Source organism: Charadrius vociferus, unplaced genomic scaffold (assembly GCF_000708025.1).
Source record: "Charadrius vociferus isolate BGI_N301 unplaced genomic scaffold, ASM70802v2 scaffold14, whole genome shotgun sequence".
NCBI classification, from domain to species: Eukaryota; Metazoa; Chordata; class Aves; order Charadriiformes; family Charadriidae; genus Charadrius; species Charadrius vociferus.
The window spans coordinates 1,281,862-1,303,873 of record NW_009648876.1 but is presented as its reverse complement, the minus strand read 5'-3'; the positions used below and the strand labels follow the sequence as shown (position 1 = coordinate 1,303,873).

At 40.5% G+C, this 22,012-nt stretch overlaps 1 protein-coding gene across 1 annotated transcript in view; it reads right to left on the bottom strand.

The window, feature by feature from the left end:
- The window catches only part of MEIS2 (Meis homeobox 2), a 177,987-nt gene that overhangs the window by 105,868 nt on the left and 50,107 nt on the right, over positions 1-22,012 (bottom strand). The window contains exon 8 of the mRNA XM_009886999.1: positions 19,800-19,945. Within this exon, the coding sequence (XP_009885301.1) occupies positions 19,800-19,945 (146 nt within the window). The remainder of the gene's footprint in view (positions 1-19,799; positions 19,946-22,012) is intronic.

Below are 22,012 nucleotides of genomic sequence, written 5' to 3'. Positions count from 1 at the left end.
AATGAGAAGAATGATTACACAAAAACTATTTTTCCAGTTTTGATGTTGTATAAGAGTATAGCTACTCCCTGCATTGATTCATTTGCTACCTGAAGGGTCAAGACCTGTTCACCTTGCCTACGTTGAGTAACCTCAGTAACATCAGTGAGTGCAGGTAAATGAACTGAGTAGAACTTGGTCTTAAAGCAGAACGTAAGAGCGCCTTTAAACAGTTCAGTATCAAAGAAGCAAAGTAGCATGGTAAAGGTAAGGGAACCCTTTCTAACAAGCAGAAAATGTTCCTCTTCTGCTGTCAGAGATATAGATGGGCTTGATGGATGCAGCTTTTCCAGAGACTGTAGCATGTCTCCGTCAGGAGGAACCACATTGACTTAAAATTTCTTGGGATAGTCAGCAAACTATGGATAAAGTAATACATCCAGTCTTAGCCTCTGATACTGTACATGTACAAGTATTTACATTGTCTCAAAAAAATGTTATGTTGACACAATGCGGGGGGCAGAGGGGGAAGAATCAAAGTAATCTTTTTCAAGAATGAGTGTTTGACCTGCAAATCCGTTATGGCACAAAAAAAAAAAAAAAAAAAGGAATTCAAGAGGTTCAGAAGTATCATAACAGATTATAAAAGGGGTTTCTGGCCAAAACTTTGCTTTTAAAAACTCAAGTGCCTTCAAGTTTGGATTATTGTTAGTTAAGTACACATATACATGAATTAGCGGCAGTAGTAGTGATGCCAGTGAGAATAAAATACCGTGTATTAGACAGCATCAGTCTCTGAACCTTCCTAACACCAAAAGAAAATGCATATATCACAGGGCCACTGAGATAAAGTAACGCTCAGCCCTAGAGGGCACAGATTTCGTCTTTATGTAAATCAGTGCCTGTCACTGCATGCATGATTCACTGCTCAGAGTGTACTCTTCTGTGACGAATGAGTCCCGCTTAATTTGGCAGTGATTATGCGGGTTGCTGGCCCTCTAAACCCCTTTGAACTTGTAATTGCTGCTGGTTTAAATAATGAACATTAAGGGGAGGTGGATTCATAAAACTGTGGATAATTACAATTTTTTTCTTTTTTCCTTTGTTTTTTTTTTAATGGAAATAAAAGGCTTCTGAGGCCGCTGATAACTGTATCGTACTAGGCTGTTACCGAAATAAAACTGCCGTCTTGTTCAGTCTCAAGGAAGGAAAGGGAATGGAAAGAAGAGGAAAAAAGAGAGGGAGAGGGAGATCAGAATGGCTTGGATGCCAGTAGAAAAGGAGGAGCAATGGCATTCATGAATATTCATAGCTAGTCACATCTGTAGCAGGCTTGCTTTCCACCTTTTTTTCTTTGCAGTTCAACATGGACAAGAAGTGCTAACAAAAGAAGGTGATTGTGCAGTTCTATCAGGCTCCAGGTTTAATCTTTACAGAGCATATGGGTGAACTTTTTTTTAAAAAAATTTTCAAAGACTCCCGTTTTTTAAAAATTGCAAATGCCTTTAACCAAAGGAAGTGTTCCCTCTCCCTCCCCCCGCCCATGCTGCTTTTTAAAAATTATGTTCCTGTAATTATGAATGTGAGGGAATCAGTTGCCAAGGAAGCATGATGTGTAACATGCAGCAAATTTGTTCCTCCTCCCCTTTATGAGCACTTTACTAAATCCTCCAATATTCTTTGATCCAGTAGAATTTTGATTTGCGTGTGTAATGTATTGAAACAACGACGACAACAAAAATTGTTATTGAGGAGGGGACAGAAACCAAAGTCAGCCAAGTCAGGCAGCTACTACCCAGAAACAACAAAGAATGAATGATAAATTTAGCAGCCTCATGTTCAATTTTCAAACAACACAGCAGAGATTTATAGCTTTGCTGCTCCCATGGTAAACGAAGCAGCACACAGAAAGCGTGTCTGTTTTTGATTTTGCTATGTTTTCCCCCTTTTTTTGTTCTTTGCCTATTTGCAGTTTTTTTTTTTTAAACTCTACATTTTCTTTATCCTGGTGTGAGATGAATATCAAAGGCCTAGTGCTGTTGGTAAGCCTCCAGCATACAACAGCAGCTCAATGGGATGTTATTAGAACCTGCGTCACAACATGGCAGACTGTGATTAATAGCAACTGTATCAACGGTAGCAACTTCTCAACAACGCCCTCCAGCAGCTCTGAAGGGGCCATGTGAAGAAGAAGGGAGAAAAAAAGGAAAAGAAAAAAAAAAACCAACCATGTCTGCAAGAACTAGCTACCAAAGGTTCAGCTTTGCACATGATTAGGTTATGTCAAAACTGTGTGACTGCTTTCAACCAGAACACAGTGGGGATATTTGCTTAAAAGCACGCTACCGAATGCATGGGCTGATCAGTGTTTTATTTTGCCAGAGCCAATCGTGTGAAGAACAGGATCAGAGTGATGGAGAACGGGATACTGAAAAGACCTGGGCTGGTGTTAGAGGTGTAATCAGGGTTCCCTCCAAACGAAGGACAAAAAAGATTTTCCCAACACTTCATGAAAATTTCAAAGAAAACTGCAGGGCTGCTAAGTTTTTCCTGTTGTTAAATGAAAGAAAGCAGGTTTAATTTTAAACCAAGTGTAAACTGATATCCTTGCTCTCTCTTCTTTTTTTTTTTTTTTTAATTAAAGTTTAGAAACTTAGGTCCATGCACGAAGAATTGTGAAGCTTATTCAAATGTCTAATTCCATATTAGAAAATATTCTAATAAATGTCTCAAAAGATTCAAATAATCCAAAATTTAACTGTTCCAACTGTAGCTCATGAATATATGCTTTGGACCATAGCAGGCCAAAAAGAAAATGTAGATGCATCAATGGCTCTGAAACATTACGGTCTGGATATAAACTTCCAACTCAGAAAGTCTTTAAACTTCTGCCCGCCAGAAGCTTGGAGGACATACTGGGCCTTCTGGGATCATCCTACACTTGCATCATTTCTTGGCCCCATCACCATCCCCTGCTGACCCTTATCTGGCTCAGTGGACCATTGATCTGGCCGATAGAGCAGATTTTGTTTAGTCAAAATCAAGACAATAATGTTTGCTAAAATGCTTTTAAAATATTTAATATTTCCTGCTCCTTCTCACAAAACTTTTCTGCTGCTAAGTGGTTTTCATTTCTGTTAGCAGCATTTAAAAAATGCTAATCGTTCTGCCATCTTCTGTCTCTCAGAAGAGGGGAAACGTTCACCTACAGATATAAATGATAGTAATCTCAGTCACAAATTAGGGTGTTGGCATAGTATTTACACTGAAAAAAGTATGCAAAACTATTTTAAGTGTATACATTAACATTGCAGGAGGTTTAATCCGTATCTCAGTGAGAGAAGCAGCAGAAGAGTAAGACCTGGAAGTCTTGTGGTAGGGTTGATTAGGAGAAAAATAATCAGCAAGTGAAAAGAAACTAAAAAAAAACCAAGCAGAAAAAAAGTGTAAAAAAATGGAATAGCTCTGCAAATTAGATGAAAAGTTTAGGAGTGAATAGGAAGGCTGGGGAACACTGTTACATTGTACTGTCCTCCCTCAGGAGTTAGAATGACATAGTCCAAGAGCTCTGCTGTTGGCCAGTTGTCTCTATCTAGTGCTCCTCTCATCCTTAATTGTCACATAGTTAGTTCTACCGAGAGAGCAGGAGTTATCCAGTGTATCAAAGTCCAGAGGCAAAGGAGTGCATACGCAATGCTGAAAATCAACACCTGCTGAGCTATAAATAAAAAATAATAAATCTTAACTACATTAAAAAATACAAGCAACTTTTTATTCCTTTCTCAAAAACACACAACTTGCTCAACAAAGCACTGAAATATGCTGTATTTGTGCCAAAGACTGTAACACTCCCTTCAACCTGTTTATCTTTGAAGACCATAATTAAGGAGGACAAACTGGTTTATAGTCAACACAAGTTGGAAAAGAATTGCATTCACCATTTTTCTCAAACACTAATTTTCCTTATCTAAGAATCTTACTTGATTAAAATCATGGGGCAATTAGCAGTTGAGTGAAGAGATTACTTTCTGTTGCAAAAAGACAGCCAGCCTTTACAAGTTTTACAAATGAATAATTCGGGCTCAGCTCTCAGCTGTGTCCAAACATGAGAAAACCAAATGCTTCTGCTTGTGGCTTCCTGATCCCAGGGCTGGACGGGGACTACTTCAGTACCTAATGCCATTTAGCGCCGGCTTCCAGGTTTGTTGGAGCACTCTTGTTAAACCTTTTCCACACAGGAATCACCCTGGCACTTTCATGACTGCCCAGCCACTCTCCTTCACTCGGAAACGAGTGGTAGAAGGTGGTAAGATGACAACCCATTTTCAACAACACTGCCCCCTGCCAACCTATCCCAGTTGCCTCTGCTGAGAAATGCGTGATGGTGGCCTTGCTACGCTACCCTCAGTGTTCCTTATAACGGGGCAACATCCACACAGGGAAAGCCTCTCACTTCTTAGCCCCTTAAGACACAATTCCACAAACTCAGGTAAGTATTTTTCTTTCCCAGCAAAAAGGACTAACTGAAGATGACCTCAGAAAAGTTGACAAAGCGGAACAGAGCATCTATAGGATAACCATCACAATCACGCAATACCATGGTCACTTTTTATAAAGGTGGGCAGAGAGAGCTGAAGGAGAAATAACAAGTTTATTCCTAATCCTTTTACTGAAACTTTAGCCAAATACACCGAGATCTGTGAATAGTGCAGAGGGCATAGCAAGAAGTAGAGCCATCACTGAAAGCTCACCGCTAAAGATGAAAAACCAGTGTAGGGCACACAGCCCTCTAGCAGAACTGGGACAGACTAGCAAGTGTCTTCCGAGTTCCCTGGGTAGGTAGAGGACCACAAAGCTATGGCAATATGGCTTGGAAAGTTTGATGCCTTTGACAATGGCATTGCCATCAACCTCTTATCAGCTTTTCTGACCGCAGAAGTTTGCATGGCACTGGAAGATTCTAGGGTGAGTGAATGAAGGCTTGTCTTGGTTTGGCCTCAGCCAGCAACAAAGAACCACACAGTCGCTCACACAACTCCCACAGCCGGGGAAAAGGAATAGGCAGTGCAAAACTCGTGGGTTAAAAGAGTGCAATTTAACAGAACAGCAAAAGGAAAAGATGAAAACGCGATTACAGTACCGCCGCGATGGGCACCGACCGCACCGCCGCAACCCACCCCCAAGTGGCGACTGCTCCACTCGTCCCGGCTACCGCCTCTTATAGCCCGGGATGGGTCACGTGGGATGGAATACCTGCCCCCCTGCCGGCTCCTGGAGAAATTAACCCCATCCCTGCCGGAACCGGGACAAGGCTGATGAGAGAGGGGGAAAGGAGATGTGGAAACCCACAGTTCCCTAAATTTTCATCTCCTGCACTTTTTGTTTTGCTGAGCAATAAATAACTAATCAGTACTAATGTTATTAAAACGATTTTGCTCTGTCAGGGTCAAATTCTGCTAACAAATGCATGGCCTGACTGGCCTGCAGAAACGCATGTGGGGACAGTTTGGTCCAATCTGGAATACTGGTGATCCGTAAGTTTGATCTAAACCAAAATTATTATTTCTGCTGGGAGCATGGGAAAAGCTGGCACAAAGAAAAAGCTGTGACATGAAGCATTTGTTTGGATCAAGTACAACTTACTCCTGTCTTCTGTATCCTCGAGTGTGATTTTCAGAAATAATCAAAACAAAAGTGACAAAACCCAAAAACCACAATGAGCAAACAGCAGCTTTTAAGTGCTGTGGGAACAGAGACATTTGTTTAAGTAACCACTGTTTAAAAAATGCATACATAGTAACACCAAAATAAACAGCTTGCAATGTTGTTTATTTTAAGATACACAATAGTAATGTAAAGTGCTGCATGCACTGAATTCAGGGTGTACTAACATTATTTACAGTTCTGAAGAGCAGTAGGAAAACTCAGCTGCATGCCAGAAGACTCCCTGTTCAGGGAGCAAAGGTCAGCGCTCACTGCCTCTGCAGCTAGGAGGATTGCAACGCGCAGCCATAGAAAGCTCCCGCTCCCTTTTCTCATGCAGGTAACTTCTGACTGTACATCAAAATCCTACAAAAGGCACTTCATGCCAATGGCATCTTTAAAATGGATACACAAGCCCATTCCTGGGAAGGATAATTAAGAGGGAGAAAGAGAGATCTTTGCCCTGTCACTTCACTTCTTTAAAAATCTTCCAAACAGGCCTGACTCACTAGACTATGTCGAGCCAAACAGAAAAAAAATCCCCCAAAAGACAGTACTAACAAAACTAAGCAGCGGTGTTCTGAAAAGTGACTGACTTACTGAACAGATTTATGTCCCTGTGTGCCTGAATTGCATATGATTCTCTGCTGACAAAAAATGCCATTGACTTCAAACCATAATAGAAGTTTGTGCTATTTTTCTTCATAAAGCCAGCCTAGCTATAGGCAAGAAAACTGGACTTTATTCTGGCCATTCCATCATCTATTTATTATTGTAATTGCATAGATTTACTATTGTAATTGCAACATTACTGTTATCGTATAATCCTTGTGACTGCCAATAAATGAGCCAGAAAGAATCCAACTTGGATCTCAGATCCCAGGCTAAATTTGTAATTCTGGCAATGAGGAATAAGAAAACAAAAACCAACAACCCCAAAAGAACCAACCCCAAAACAAGAAAGCATTTTTCTGCTGTGCAAACTGAGCTCATTTGATCTGTAAGTCATTGAGACAAATGTGGAACCCCCACAGTTACATTATTATAAAGAAATGTTCAAGAGCATAATTTCATTTTAAATTCCAAATATAATCTGTTTCTTCTTGATGCTTTTGAGGAAAGATGTGTGTGAAATTCAGCAGTTTGAGTCAGCAGGCACTCAGTCAATATTTTCTTGGGGTCATTCTGCCTCTCTGAGGGCCCAAGCTTTGTTTTGAATCCTGGAGTCAAATGGCCATGAAAGTCTGTAAGTGAAAAACTGGTGAAAAGGCCATGTTTTTCACCTGTTTTGGCATTTGAATTTCTATGTAAATCCATAATCAACCTCATTTTGCATTAAATTTGCATTGGATCCATGTCCTTAAAAATCAATCTGGATTTTGAATGCTCAAACAACTTTTGGTGTTTTGGGTTGACTTTTCATAGAGCTAATGTTGGAGCAGAAATATTGGGGAACACTAAGCTGGGCAAGGGTTGATTTCACACCTATACCTTCCCCAGATATTTGTGAAACTTCACATGGTGCGAATGGAGAGCAGCGTAAGTATTGTGACACAGTCTCTGTCTCTGAATATCTGAAAGGGAGATGTTTTTAACATAAGGTCCTCAATACAAATGCTCTTCCTTTGTTGGTCTGACAGAGCCCAAGCCTGACCGACCTTCAGCATCCACTCAAACTCCCAATGCCCGAAGGAACAGTAATTAAATATTTCTCTTAAGCTTAATTCTTCATTTTGGGTCTCAAGCCCATTTCTAGCTTGAATTTGCAAGTTAATTTTTGCAATAATTTTTCCACTGACAGATAAATGAAATGTCATTAAAGGAGTTGAAACAGATACAACAAAAACTTAAACCTGAAGGAAGCCAAATTTGGGAAGGTTTCCTTCTGAAAACAGCTCTAATTTCAAGATATTTTTCAGTTTTTAATCATTAATAAGAAAACGTGGAAATATGAGAAATGCTTCAGGCAACGCTACTTTAGTGTAACCCCAGGAATGCAAGATGTTTCTCAGCAGTGTTTCTTCAAATGTTTTTTTGGAGTCTAGTTTTAAAACTGCAAAGCAAAGGCACTTCCACAGACTGTTCTGCAGGCTCAGTGACTGGGGTTTTTTTTGGTTGTTAAATTCCATTATTCCTGCAAGGCGTTTTGTTCCCCCTCAGTAATTTCTCCTCTTGTTTGTTTGTAGCCTGTGCTTATTCGCCGATTCAGTATGCGCATTCTGTGTCTATGGCCAGATCTTACGTTTTTGGGATGGATGGGGAGAGCACTGGAAATAACAATACAGCTCTCATTTCTCTCATCTTCTTTCAGCCTCTGTTACACTTTTTTGGGAATAAGGGCCCTGGATAGTCCAGGCTCTCCAAACATCCTTCTATATCTTTCTTAGACTCTCACCAGACTGGCCTCAGGCTAGTTTCATAATCATCAAGAAAAAGTACCAGTCCTGATGTTCAGCATGAGATCATAACACGGTGATCTCACTCTGAATGTTACCTTTCACTACAGCAGCTCTATTGACTTCTTTGCTGAGAACAGTTTGAATTTCCCACCAGCTCAGTTGTGTGATATTTGGCCTCTTTTAGGCGAGATACCTTTTCGCAGAGTGAGCCCACAGGGCACTGAGCAGAAAGCTCATGAGCCCCCAGGCCTTGTTTGAAAGAGTTTTCAGTCTCAGCAAAAAGTTTGCCGCAGCACTTGTTCGGGAGGCAGTAGAGCACATTACAGCATTACCAAGTTGGAGAGTGCAGTATCATATATATTCAGCTGGGGCTTTGAGGAGGATTCGGGTCCCAGGAGCTAAACTCGGGGTAGTTTAACGGTTCTAGGGTTACGTTTGTTCATATCTATGCTGGCAAAACACTGCAGTCTTGTTTGTTTGTAGACATTTTATTTTTCTGCCATCACATATAGTTTTGCACTGGTCCATAGTGGGATTTAATCTCCTTCGCAAGCATTCATGCTCTCTAAACGGACAGCTTTGGGGGAAGAAAAGAGAGAGAAAAAGGCAAGAGCCTTTTTTCTCTGAAGTTTGTTTGCATCCAAGAGCACTGTGGTATATAAGTTCAGGTTTCACAGAGCCAGGACAGCTAAGATTAATTATAGCAGTGAATTGTCTGCAAATGCCTAGGGTGGATATGCACTAAGTAGCGGGATTTTTCTGGTCTGAGAAGTGTTTGCTTGGCATTTAATGGCCACCATACAACACAAGCATACAAAGTAGGCTGTTTCAAATTGACATGTAAGTAGGCACGCTATCTGAAACAAGGTGGGCTTCTTAGGATTGTCCTAAAACTCCGCAGCTTATCCCACCATCCACAGAGAAGTTCACACCACCTCAGGAAGCACCTCTCTTTCCTATGAGATGTTAGTTCATGCAGTTAAGTGTCCATGTGGAACTGGAAGAAACAGAATTGAAAAGAGACAGACCAAGTAGCACAACTCCTGGAATAGTCTACCGAAACAGTAAAGGAAGGTGGAAGGGAGAAGTAAATTAAATTATTTTCCCCCTTTTTGTTGTTCCTAATAGCTAACCTGTTTTCACGTGTTTCCATTTCATTTCCTATTTTATATCTGAAAGAGATCATCAGAATATCCCTTTATAGTTGAAATTAAAGCACTCTTAAAACTTTTAGATTTTGAAGCGATCCCTCAAATTGACTGACTTTCCTTCCAATTTAGGAGTGCCACCATTCCTATGCACCTATGTATTCCTATGCACCATTCCTTTGCTGACTCCCCAAATACACATGCCACTTCTGTAACAACAACAATAAGGAGCATTGTGTGGTCATCACACATATCATGACCTTTCTCACTATTCACATTCTATATCCCTGAACAGTCCATTTGTGGACTATCAAAACAGCTGCCAGCTGCCTGCGTGTGCTCCTCAGTAGGCAGGGAGCTTCCCAAAATGAATCAGGGACTTCGCAGTAGCCTTTCTGTCCCTTACTCTTCGCTCTAGGTCACCCTCCTGCTTCCCATTTCTTCAGTCAAGCACAAGTGGGATGCACAAGTGGGAAGCACCTGGGTGAATGAAAAGAGGCAGCAGAAGGATCAGGACTGGCTGGAAAGCTGCCAAAGTCCTATTTCACATCAGGAAACTCCCTGGGCTGTTGAGCAGGGGAATATCCACTAGTGACTTCTTCAAGTAGAAAGATGCATTTGTTAGTACTATTGCACTCCCTTTATTCTGACTCTTGCCCCTGGGCCAGCAGTTGGTGCCCAAGGTTCTTTCTCTTGCTGCTTTCTGAGAAAGTTATTTGATACCGTTTGCATGCAATAATCACCACTTCAGGTCATCAGCAAGGAAAGGACCTGACAAACAAAACCCACCCAAGCCCGAGTGGTCACTTGAGCTAAAGTAGCTTGCAACAAACAAATGCTGTCACCTTCAGTGGAGACCAGCAAGAGCATAACACTCCTAATTTTATATTAAATGCTCCCTTAATAAAGAGGAAAAAATCATCCTGAACTTTCAAAATCTACAGAAGTTCAAGTATTTGTACAAACATTGCACAACTGTCATGCTAGTTCAGCAGCAGGATAAACCACAACAGAAGTGCAGGCTTCTCTAATTCAGCTGATGCGAGGTTTAAGACACAGGTCTCATGCAGAGTTTTTAATCTGTAAATATCAAAGCAGCCACCATCATTATGCCATACTATTTAAAAAGGGAAACTGAGGTACAGTGTCTTACCATGGTCACAACTAGAACCAGAACTGAAATCTCCCCACGCCTGCCAGAGCTCGCTTGTGCTAAAGCATCTTGGGGACAGTAGTGAAGGTTCAGCCACAAAAGAATGTGACAAATAGCCGAGCTCTCAAGAAATTTGTCTTTCTGTTATAAACTAGGGGATACTTGAAAGACTTGTTAAGCATAATTTGTGGATAAAGTGTTTATAGAGTTTAATGCTTAAGACACAAAATTGAGTTTGTTTGTTTGCCTGTCTCCCCATTATGTTTTCACTGCTTCATCTTGTCTGGCTTTTTCAAAGGGATCAGAGTCCCACTGGAAATAATGAAAACAGGTCTAAGAGGTACAGACCGTTAGGCACTAATCTGTGAATTACCTGCAAATATTTGAACACAGAGAAATTAAACCTGCATTTTTTAACCTTACCTGGGAGGAAAGAGAACTGCATTTATAAAGATCCATGTACGTTCACAGAGTATCAACTAACAATGCAGCTTACATCGTCTTTGGGGTTTTTTTAATTGGCATAACAAGCTTCAAAGTAGTCTAGACTGAGCCATGATCTTACAAAAACCTACTCCTTTTATATACTTAGTATACATTAAGAAACTGAACAGGAGCTTTCCCTTTGCTGTGCAGTTTAGTCAGATAGTATTTCCCCAGTATATCCATTTTAGAATATCAAGCTGCCACTTTGAAATGCACCTCAGACCAAATAAAAGCTTGGTGACAGACAAATTCCTATAGCATTAAACAAATTAATATATGCAGATTTTTTTAAAAATACTAAACTAAAATATTTGCTGCTGTTTACTTGGCTACTCTGATTAATTGTGCTGAGATTGTAAGAGTATGTCATGAGATGTTAAACATTTTATGGACATAAGTAGTCAACTGCTACAAATAAAATACATGTTTTGAACTGCCATCATAAAAAGGTAAAACCAAGATTTAAAAAAATCTTTACGGCATTATACAGTGAGTTGACAACCTATCATCCAGTATTAGACAAAACAACTGAAATTAGTTCTGGCAGATTTGGGGCTAGCAGTTAAAAATAAAAATAGCAAATGTAAAAGCATGAAAACTGTATTGCCATTATGCTTAAAGACAATAATAAATCTTTAAAGATGCCAATGATTGCTTTGGATACTACAAATGACTGCTGCCAATCAACTCTAAAATATGTAAGGCATGGTATTCTAAGTATCCTAACTCAAGGCAAACTTCCCAACACCACAAGTAATATTGTCTGCCATAATCTACTCTCTTCATTAGGCAACAATAAGAATTGACATCTCCGTTTCTTAGCTTTCTGTTAACTGTTTTGGTTTTTTTTAACCGTATATCTCTAATTTTACAGAAAACTTCTTTGAAACCAATTACTCTGTTCATGGATCTTGAAAGGAAGGTCTTGAATAAACATGTCTTGAGGCAAAACTGAGAGGCTCTACCACTTTGCACAAACAACAGAAATTGCTTTTTCCCTAAAAATATATTTTATATATACCTATATTCGTGTGCACAAACTATAGAGAAAGGCAAGAACTACGAGTTTTCTGATGACAACTAGTTTAGGTAGTGAAACTTGAAGATACTCCAAAGAATTCTCACCTCTAGTTGACTGTGATCTTGATTTTCAAAGGCTGCAGTGCACAACATGTATTAGTGCAACATTCTTGGAGTGTTTAAACACTATTTATATTTGCATATGCTTTAGTTAAATTCCCTTTTACCTTGCAAACCTCAAAGCCACAACTCTATATAAATGAGTTCTTGTCACTACTACTTCCTTTTTTCCATTACTTTAAGGAATTCATTACTTGGACTTTGGTTTTCTTTCTTCTTTTCACTTATTTCCTATACTGACTCTGCAAAGCTTTGTAACCTGACAACAACCAGAAAACACCAGTGGCTGATCCTATCTTTTGCTAGGCCACGTTCAGCTTGCTCAGTCGAGGCTTTTTAATCTGGTCTCAACTAAAATCATGCGCATGTTTTTTGTTAAACTCCATTCCCGGTAATTCCCTGTTTGAAGACGGCAGGTAAAATATGAAATTGGGAAGTAAGATCCAACCACCTTATCTGATGGTTTGGCAGTGGCTGACCTCCTATGCCACATGAATGAAATTCACCTCCCTGCAGTCCTGACACATTGTGTTGCCTGTGGATGAGGAGGAGGATGAGGAGGCAAAAACAGGCAGGGCAGTGGAAAAAAACCCAAACAAACGGAGAGGCGAAGGTAAAGCATAACTAGCTAACATCAGACAGCGTAGCGCAAAAAACTATGATAACAGGCCTGGAAAAGGATCATTAGGTCCTGCTAGTGCTGTGAAAGGAGTTTGCTGCAGCCCCTCAGCCTGCCAGGGATTTGGGGAGGGAAAAGGGACGGAGGGGAAGGGCAGTGTTCGCTTTGCTCGGCCCTCGCAGGATTCGCAATTCGGGGATTGCTTGGTGTGTATGTGTGTGTGTGTGTATGCGCGTGTGTGAATTTCACCCTATATATAACTTGGAATCTTATTAGATAACAACTCGGTGACACTGCAAATCCAGTATTTCTCAGAATGCTATTTTTGAAGCTGCAACACACAACATATTTTGATCTCCAAAGAAGTACAATAAAGATCCCCCCTTCAAAATAAAATGAGAAGTCAAAGAAAAAAAAACCCAAATGCACATGTAATAATTTCCAGGCGGGCTTCCTGTGATTGTATCCGATTATTTAAATTTCGGACTGTCTCTTTAATTTGAGGAGCGAGGAGAGAGGCGACAGATGGCAGACAGAATTGACTTATGTCCTCTATTCTTCTGCAGAAGAAGGGGGAGTGCAGAAAGTTTGATCGAGGCAGAAGCTACAGTACGCAGGCCTGGCTATAACTATCTAATAGGTCTTTTGACGGATCGGTTCGGAATATTTAGGTTTTTTTCTCCCCCAGACAGGCTTTGTAACAAACCCACGGTCCTGGAGGTTGCCATGGGTGACGAGAGCTCTGACATCCAGTCCCAACTACAAATAAGCACATGACAAATGGGCCTGGAGCCCTCCGACAGCCCTGAACCTTGGTGACCCCCTAAAATACCCAGCCTCCCCATACCCACGCCCCCCCCCCAAAAAAAAAAAGCATTACCGAGTATATTTTTTAAAACCGAAAGCTTGCACTTAATTGGAAACACTGCCATGTAACCAAAATGCTTAGGACAGCATGTACAAGTAAAAATAAATCACGCAGCATTGTTATTTAATGCGCTGTGACATCATTTCCTGAAATTAAACAGAGATGACACAGATTCAGACAGTCCCTGCTAAGGTTCAGTTCAAACAATTCACAGATGTTTTCCTCCAGCCAGCAGAAAACAATGCGGGGCTTAAAAAACTCCTCTCCCTCTCCCTCTCCCTCTCCCCCTCTCCTTTTCCCCCTCTCCCTCTCCCCGGCCTTTTCGCTGCTACAAGGAGGTATGGCAGTTTTACAATACATGCTCCCGCAAAAATATTCTTTTTTTAATTTAATTACTCAGGCTGTTGTACTAAATAGATGGATCATTGTGTCACAAAAGCATCAATTTTTCAGAAGAAATAACAGATGTCTATGTAACAATGATTAGATTAACCACTCCCAGACAAAGCTAGCTTTTGAGGCCCACACACCCCATGACCCTGGGTTCCCTCTTCTGTAGGGGGTGGATGTAGAAATGTCAGATCTAATCTCAGATTCCATTTTTAAAACAAACAAAGCCCCACCCCCACCCCATTTCAGCTCTTTTCTTTTAAGATTGTGGTGTTTAAAAGGTAGACGAACATTTGGTCTGTTACTAAATCTTTGGGACTGATTTCGTGGCTGAGGACTAGGGGCACTCGGAGGATGAAACCTTTCAGCCTGGGATCACAAGCGTCATTTTGAGAAAGATCTCCAGTTTTATTCTGCCCAGGCTGGTGACGCCGCAGCACAGGCAGGCAGGGCAGGCAGGGATGCCAGTGACATTAGGCAGGGTTACGCTACCACCAGCAACAACAACAAACGCCAACAGCAGCTGCCAGCTCTTCTGGCGAGAGACGAGCGCAGCTTTGGGGTACAAAGATGCACAGCTCCATCACCTTGGGCACCACAGGACCACAGGTCATGGAAGCTGAACGTTCAGGTTTTTCTTTAGCACTCGGGTGAAATCATTTAACCTCTCCTCACAAAATTTACCCAGCTGAAAAATGGGCGCAAGATTATTTTGCAGGATGTGCTTCCAGCCGGGCAGTGTTCATACAGTCAGAGACGTCTGTCCTACACCAGCAGGCAACTTATTACCTGGCTGCAAACCCAGCACGTAGTCAGTCCTACCTAAAAAGCAGACCTGGAATAAAACTCTACCTTAAGCTCTTCCAATTCTCTGACTACCTGGCACACTGAAGCAGAAATGGCAGCCATGCGAACCCACACGCAGGTCGCTTTACAGGAGAGTCAGAGGACATCATCCGTCTCCTCAATGTACCCTGGGAGTGTATAGCCCATTAAAATGCAGTCTAACACAAGCACTAAAATTCACTGGAATATCTTCACAGTCTTGTATTTTCTCGACTCTCCCAGCCTTCTTGTCACCATTTTAACTGGACAAAGGTCTGTTACATTTTCAGTTTTCTTTTTGCTTTTTAAACTACAGCAAAAGCAGCAAGGAGAAGAATGTTCCTCCTGGACCAGGACTCTGAGGAAAGCTGTTCCTCTACTGTTTGATATGAAACTAAGATATTCAGTGTGGAGTGCAATAGCCCGCTATGTTCCTAACCCTCCCTTAGGAATTATTCCTAAAATCAGGATATGGGAGGATATATTTATGAAGGTGGGATGGTTTCAACTGTTTTGAAAGCTTGCTCCAAAATTGGCTTTGGTTGATGACATTCATGTCTACATTCAAATCTAATGAATAAATAAAAAATAGCTGCCCTGTATGAAAGGCTTGGCAAGCCATTCATTAAAATATGATAGAGATACATTATATTCTCAGATACACCCACATAAATACAGAAAAAAAAAAAAGAAAAAAACTGTTTCAGTAAGACTATTCATATTACCCAATCTGGCCACCTGAATACTGCAAGTTAGGAAATTAATTCAGGTACGTACAAAAGCTGTGGCTGGTTCCAGCTGAACTTGTTCTAGCCTGACACTGAAGCAGATGAACCCAGGATCTACTCTACAAGAGACTGGGTAAAGAGCAAGATTTTGAGCCAGAAGATTGAACAGTGTCATTTTAGCCCGATTTCCAAACAAATGGTAGGAGACAGAACACAGGCTAGCCAAAAAGCACACACACACACAAAAAAAAAAAAAAAAAAAGTAGTTCAACGCCACTGACTTCAGGGGAGCCATCCCAAATACCATCAGCTTGGAATCTGGCACTGTCATAAAAAAGGTTCAGTTTGCACGCTACCATTGGTGTATCCGGTACTTTTAGTTAAGATATACATCTTCTTACAGACTGCAACAAAAGAAACAACCGAACCAGAATTTTAGCAAAGGGCATCACTCCAGGTAAGTGTCAAAGAATTCTTATAAACACGTCTCTGTTCTACCAGCTCTGTAAAAGGGGAAAAAACGTTGCATGTAGCAGAAATGTAGTCCTCTATACGCTGTGCTGCAGAAAGGGATGAACTACCAGAGGTACAAGCCCATGGAACGGTATAATTACTTCCTTTATAACTTTGCTCTCCTCTGATTATGTAGGTACATTTTAAAGGTCCTCCATCCTTCAAAAGGGCATGGGAGGAGGGGGGCTGGCTCTGTATAGTCGCTGGTAAGAAATCCTAATCTCAGCCATGGTGTAAGCTAGAGGTGTCTATACATTAGAGCACTTCCTGTTTTCACTTCGTGATCAAATACGTTCTTTGCAGGGCAAATAGGGGAGCACTTGAGGGAGGAAAGCAGAGATGTCTGAGAGGCTAATTGAGTGTACTAAGGACTCCTTGGCATAGAGGAAAAGGAGTCTTCCAAAGCTATGAATAAACTCTCCGCTTGGGTCAGATTTCTTGCTGTTTCTTTTCTTTAACCACCTTTGAACTCAAATAAAAACAGCCTTAATGTCAGGTTTACCTTTCTGATGTCGTAATCTTTATGTACTATTGAAAAGCTTATACTACCAGACTAGGATTTCCTCTACTTTCTTAAACACTGGATATTATCCAGAAAAAGCATACGCATTTCCAACCAATTCATCCTCAGCTCTTTCATCTTCCGGTACTGTTGTAATTCCAAATATAAGACAGAGCTCGGTAAGTGAAGGAGAACATGACAGAAGCTCCTACTCCTTGCATTTAATTTTCAACAATAAAAACATGCATGTGTATCCTGTTTCAAATATAATTAAAGTTACTGCAAAATGGAAGCTGTGATAGGGGTTAGAAATTGTTTTGAAAGACACAGCCTGTCAGATACATCAGAGTTCAAGTGCCTGTCTCTTCAAGAACACCACTTAGGCAATTCAATTTTTAAAATCAACTACCTTAGGAGTTTGCAAACTGATTGAATAAAGGGGAAAAAAATAACATTTTATTTAAAATCATGAGTAAAGACAATTAGTCAGAACTGAGTTACCCTCTTTGAATTTGACAGTCTAAAGGAATTTCAAGTTTAATCCATGCCATAAGAGATGGACTGCCACTGCCATTCCTTCCAGGGAAACCAGAGGTTAATGATTTTTGTCATATTGAGACCAACAGCTAACAATTGCTACAGTTGGCCTTTAGTATTTTATTTGTCCTTTTGAGGTATTCAGAATAGGTGACAATGGCTTGCAGTTGAGAACATATGTAGAAAGACCCCTGTGGCTTATGGAAAAGTTGCTCCATGCTGGTTGGGTGTTTGAAAAAAAAATACAACCAGAGCTCTTTTATGTTCCTCTCCTTAATGAATGCATGAATGTCAAAATGTACCAATGGCCCATTCAGGGGGCAAAGCCTAAGCAGCTCCTTCTTTAAGAACACATCCTGAGATGTAAAATACATTTGCTTAACAAATTAAAATAATGAGATAATTCAATTAGTTTCTTTAAAAAAAAAAAAAAGAGAGAAAGAAAAAAGGGTACATCAGGGGATTATTGTAATACAAGAACAGGTCATACAGCACAAAGGAGGAACAAACCAATTTGAAATAAGGTTAGAGTAGTAATGAAGGAATGTACATTGAATCATGGACTGCCATTGTAAAGATATTTACTCGAACCGATAAAATTGTACATCACAGATTCCCCCCTTCTGGCTCAGCCAGCATTGCACTTTGAATGGACAAGCTAATTCGAGGAAAAGTGCGAGATCTTTAAAAGAAAGGAGTTCTCTTCCTTCCCTGCATGTGTTTATGGCAAGAATCTTTCTGAATTTACATTGCACTGGTCAGGGGTCTCCATTATCAGTTTGCAGGTCTGAGAATTACAGCACAGTAAATCTTTCAACACCTGCAAACTCATTAAAGCTTGGATGGTAAAAGGTTTGGGGCTTTTTTGTGTTCATTTAATTTGATTTTTGCAAGGCCATCCTCACCAGTGATGGCGAATTTCCTCAATTCATGCAGGATGGAGAGCGTCAGGAGAGCGGGGATGGAAACAAGGAAAAGGGATTTCAAAAAGCCGGGCAGACTTTCCTCAAGAGAAGCAAGAGGCAGTTGATTGTTTAATAAGCATGTGTCGAATGCTTTCAAGGAGCACGTGAGAAAGGAAGGTAGGGAGAAAAAAAAAACCACCAAGATATCACAAATTTCATAAGAGGAAATGGAGTTAACACGGAGACATGTACAAACCCAACTGGTTTATTTGTAGCCCTGCTTTTTGCTGTCTGCTTGTACTGCTCCTCTAAAGATACCCTACAGCTAAATGAAAAACCCTCCACTCACACTCACTCAACTTCCAAATTAAAAACATTTTACAGGTTAGTAAATCTCCAGCTGAGGTGATGTAGCAAAGAACAGCTGTGAAGTAATTTTGATAATGATGAGAATAATAAGCACATGGCAAGGTTCAGGGCTTTGCTGTTGCAGCTTCAGTGCTCCTGAATAGATAAAAGTGATTAAATACTCCTGATTATCCCTGACCAATATGTAATGGATTTACAGCCCTTTCAATTAGTCAGTATTTGCTTAGGACTCATTATTTTGTCTTTGGTTAAGTAATCAGCCCAGAGACTCATGTTCTGTCTAATTCCTCTGAGCCAAGTGGGTACAGGGCACCTGACCTTTGAAATGGCCATAGCTGGGAGGCAGGAATAACCACTACTCCGGCAGAGACACTGGCTATTCCAGCTAATCCTGACCCCACAGGCCAGATCAATGCACCTTAGTTTGCTACTAATGTCCTTACATCAAAATGATGGTTTAGAAATGTGGATCTATCACTCCCCCCTTTAGCTGTGCTGCCAGCGGAGCAGTTCGATAGTCCCTATCATAAATAAATCGGGTACCTTGTCCTGAAATCATTACACTGTAACCAACATCAGCTACCATGGAAATTTATAAAACTTTGGTAGAAGAAGAGGTAGTTAATAACAGTTAGCATTTTAAGCCTTATCAAGTAAGAAACAATTTTACAGTGAGAAGAAGAGGAAAATCAATTGATAATTTTACCAGTTTCCATTATTTCCCACATGAAGTAAACTGCAAAGAGTGTTACTAGGTTTTCTGTGGAACCGTGTTTTGATGCCTAAGTGAAGCTATAATAGTCAACAGAACACCAACACATAAAGCCAATTGCAAGCAGGAGGATAAAGATAGCCCATGGAAAGCACTGCTTTTTCACTCATTTAATCTCTCTCCCCCAAATGTGAATATGGCTAGCTTTTAACATAATGGACTTGAAGAGAAACTAAAAAGGTGCTTTTTCTCACAGTTATGTGACTGGAGAATTGGGGAACCTGTAAGCTTTCTATACGTTTCACCAAAAGTAACATACAAGTTTGCCAGCTGCCACTTTGACTTCTCGAACATCCCCCAACATATATCTGCACACACAGACCAGGGCTCTCTCTTCCACCACACATATATGAAGTTTGTGTACACAGAGACCAGCAATAAAGAATCCAGAAAGCTGACCTTTACATATGCTAAACCAAGAACCCCCCTTTTTTGTCCTTAGGAACATTTTGAATAGTTCAAAGCAAAAAATGGTTACTTTATATGTGGGTGTTGTTCTGTGCTAAGGCTTTGTACTCTCTCTCTCTCTCAGCATGTACGTGTGTATATATATATATGTATATATATAGGTTTCTTTTAGATTTGTCATGATTCCAAGAGCCAAGAAAAAAAATCTAGAAGACAAAAAGAAAAAAGAAAAGCAACAATAATTGAGCCCTAATAATGATCCAAAAATTATGGGGACAATTGATTTCTAATAACAATGAATAAACCTCATTAGGCACATGAATAGAAATCTATTTTGGTTTTGGGCACCACTTACTGTGAGATGCTGGAAAAGCCACGCTCTCATGATATTTGTTGCTACTTTGGGGAAAATGCCTCTTTTCTTCTGACGCTTTTTGTCCTTGTCCGGGTCGTCGTCATCCCCTGTACCAGGTGAGGCTACACTGTTGTCTAAACCATCTCCTACAACAAAGAGGAAAACAGGAAGAAAACGACATTGAATGAACAAAGTACAGAAAGCAAAAAGTATCGTTAATTACCAAGACACTACCACAGTTTTATTTTGATTTGCTAGATCAGGCATCTACAGTCTCTCATTATATACGAATGCTGATACAAATATGTAAAAATTAGAAACCATGTCTCTCCAAATACTAATTTTGCGTTTCACACATGCATATATCATTAATTCAATTATAATTGTGTGCTTGACATAGTGCAATAGCTCTTTGTCAATTATGAGATTCAATGTGGGAAAACCTGCCACAAGAAAACCCATTCACTGTAAATGCATCCCTACAACCATTCTGAATACGTACTATAAGTAATCAAGTTAAATGTTCTGTAGTCTATATATTCGAGGCCCTCTGCAGAGGTGGCAGTAACCGTGTCACTGTTCAGTGCACATAACACACTGTCAGATGAGCCCCTCCCCATAACCATCACCTCCCAACACACACGCACGCACAAACACGTACACCTAGTATGACCCTGCACACAGCATTTGCATGACATGAAAACTTCTACATCTCTGCATCAGTGATTATTATCATTAAAAAAAAAAGATGCACATCAAGGTAGAGCTCTCACTTAATCAGAACTTTCCATCAACATCTTTCTCTTCTGTGCTTTTCCCTGGCATTAATTGTGCATTAGCAAAAATCATTTACTTTTAACAGTCATAGTTATTTTTTCTTGCCCTCCAGCAAAAATGCCTTGAAAGCCTGCCTGGAGGGCATCTAAATTATGTATCTGAAAAACTCTTCTGGCAAGGCATTGCAGGACCCCTACTTTCTTAAAATTCATACGAGCACGTCTTCCTGTTTTTGGGAAGGCATCAATCAAGAGCAGCAATATATGCCATATTCCTACATTAATATTTGAACTAATAACTTTAAAAAAAGGAAAGAAACAAGATCCGACTTGTGGCATAATCAAATGCAAAATAAATGAAGAATACTGGGACAGCACTGAGACTTTATAGATTGCTGTGTTTTCCTTACACATCATTAGCCCGGAGCCACACGAAAGAGGAAAACAGAGAAGTGGAGAGTTTATGCTCCCTGCTGGTGTTTAAGAAGCCGAGGTCCTGGAAGGACATCTGGGAATTGTGCTGAGACGGTGGTTTTTGTAATTTAAGAATAGACATTCATTAGCAGTAAATGCCATAAATCCCATGCTAAGTAAAAACCTTGTCCAAGAAAGCCTAAAACAATAAACTCTGTGCTCAATGTAGCCTGAGCTAGACGCTCCATAGCTTCCTGAGGAATGCTATAGATTCACGAGCTAATTCCTATAGCCTTGTCTAGCTCTGTAGTGCTGCTAAACGAAATACGTTGCTGCTACATACAGTCCATTTGCTTCAAAACTTGCATTCCATCTCCATCTTCCCTCCCGTGCCAGATCACCCCTCTTCCCCTGCCTCCCCTCTGCAAAACCAACCCTTTTGGACCGGAGAGACAGAAAAAGCCACAGCAAAGAGCTGGCAGATTAATTTTATTGACATTTCCATTTTCACTGCAATGTGATACCCTCCATCACATGGAAGAGATGACCCTCACTATTTACAGACTGACAGGCCACTTCATTACAACCACCCTGCCCCAAGGCAGAGCAGCTCCTTTCCATCTGCCCAAACACCAGAGCAAGACCCCGAAGTCACTGCTCTCTTTCTCATGCTTCTTTTCTTCTTTTTTTTTTCCCCTTTTTTTTTTTTTTGTTTGTTTCTATTAATGATAGAGAAAGGAGAGTCAAATCACAGCAAACTAATCGAAGAGCTTATGGAAGCCCTATACGCTGTAAGCAACTGTTCACCAGCTCCTTTCCATCTGCCCAAACACCAGAGCAAGACCCCGAAGTCACTGCTCTCTTTCTCATGCTTCTTTTCTTCTTTTTTTTTTCCCCTTTTTTTTTTTTTTGTTTGTTTCTATTAATGATAGAGAAAGGAGAGTCAAATCACAGCAAACTAATCGAAGAGCTTATGGAAGCCCTATACGCTGTAAGCAACTGTTCACTTTTGCAAGATGTTGG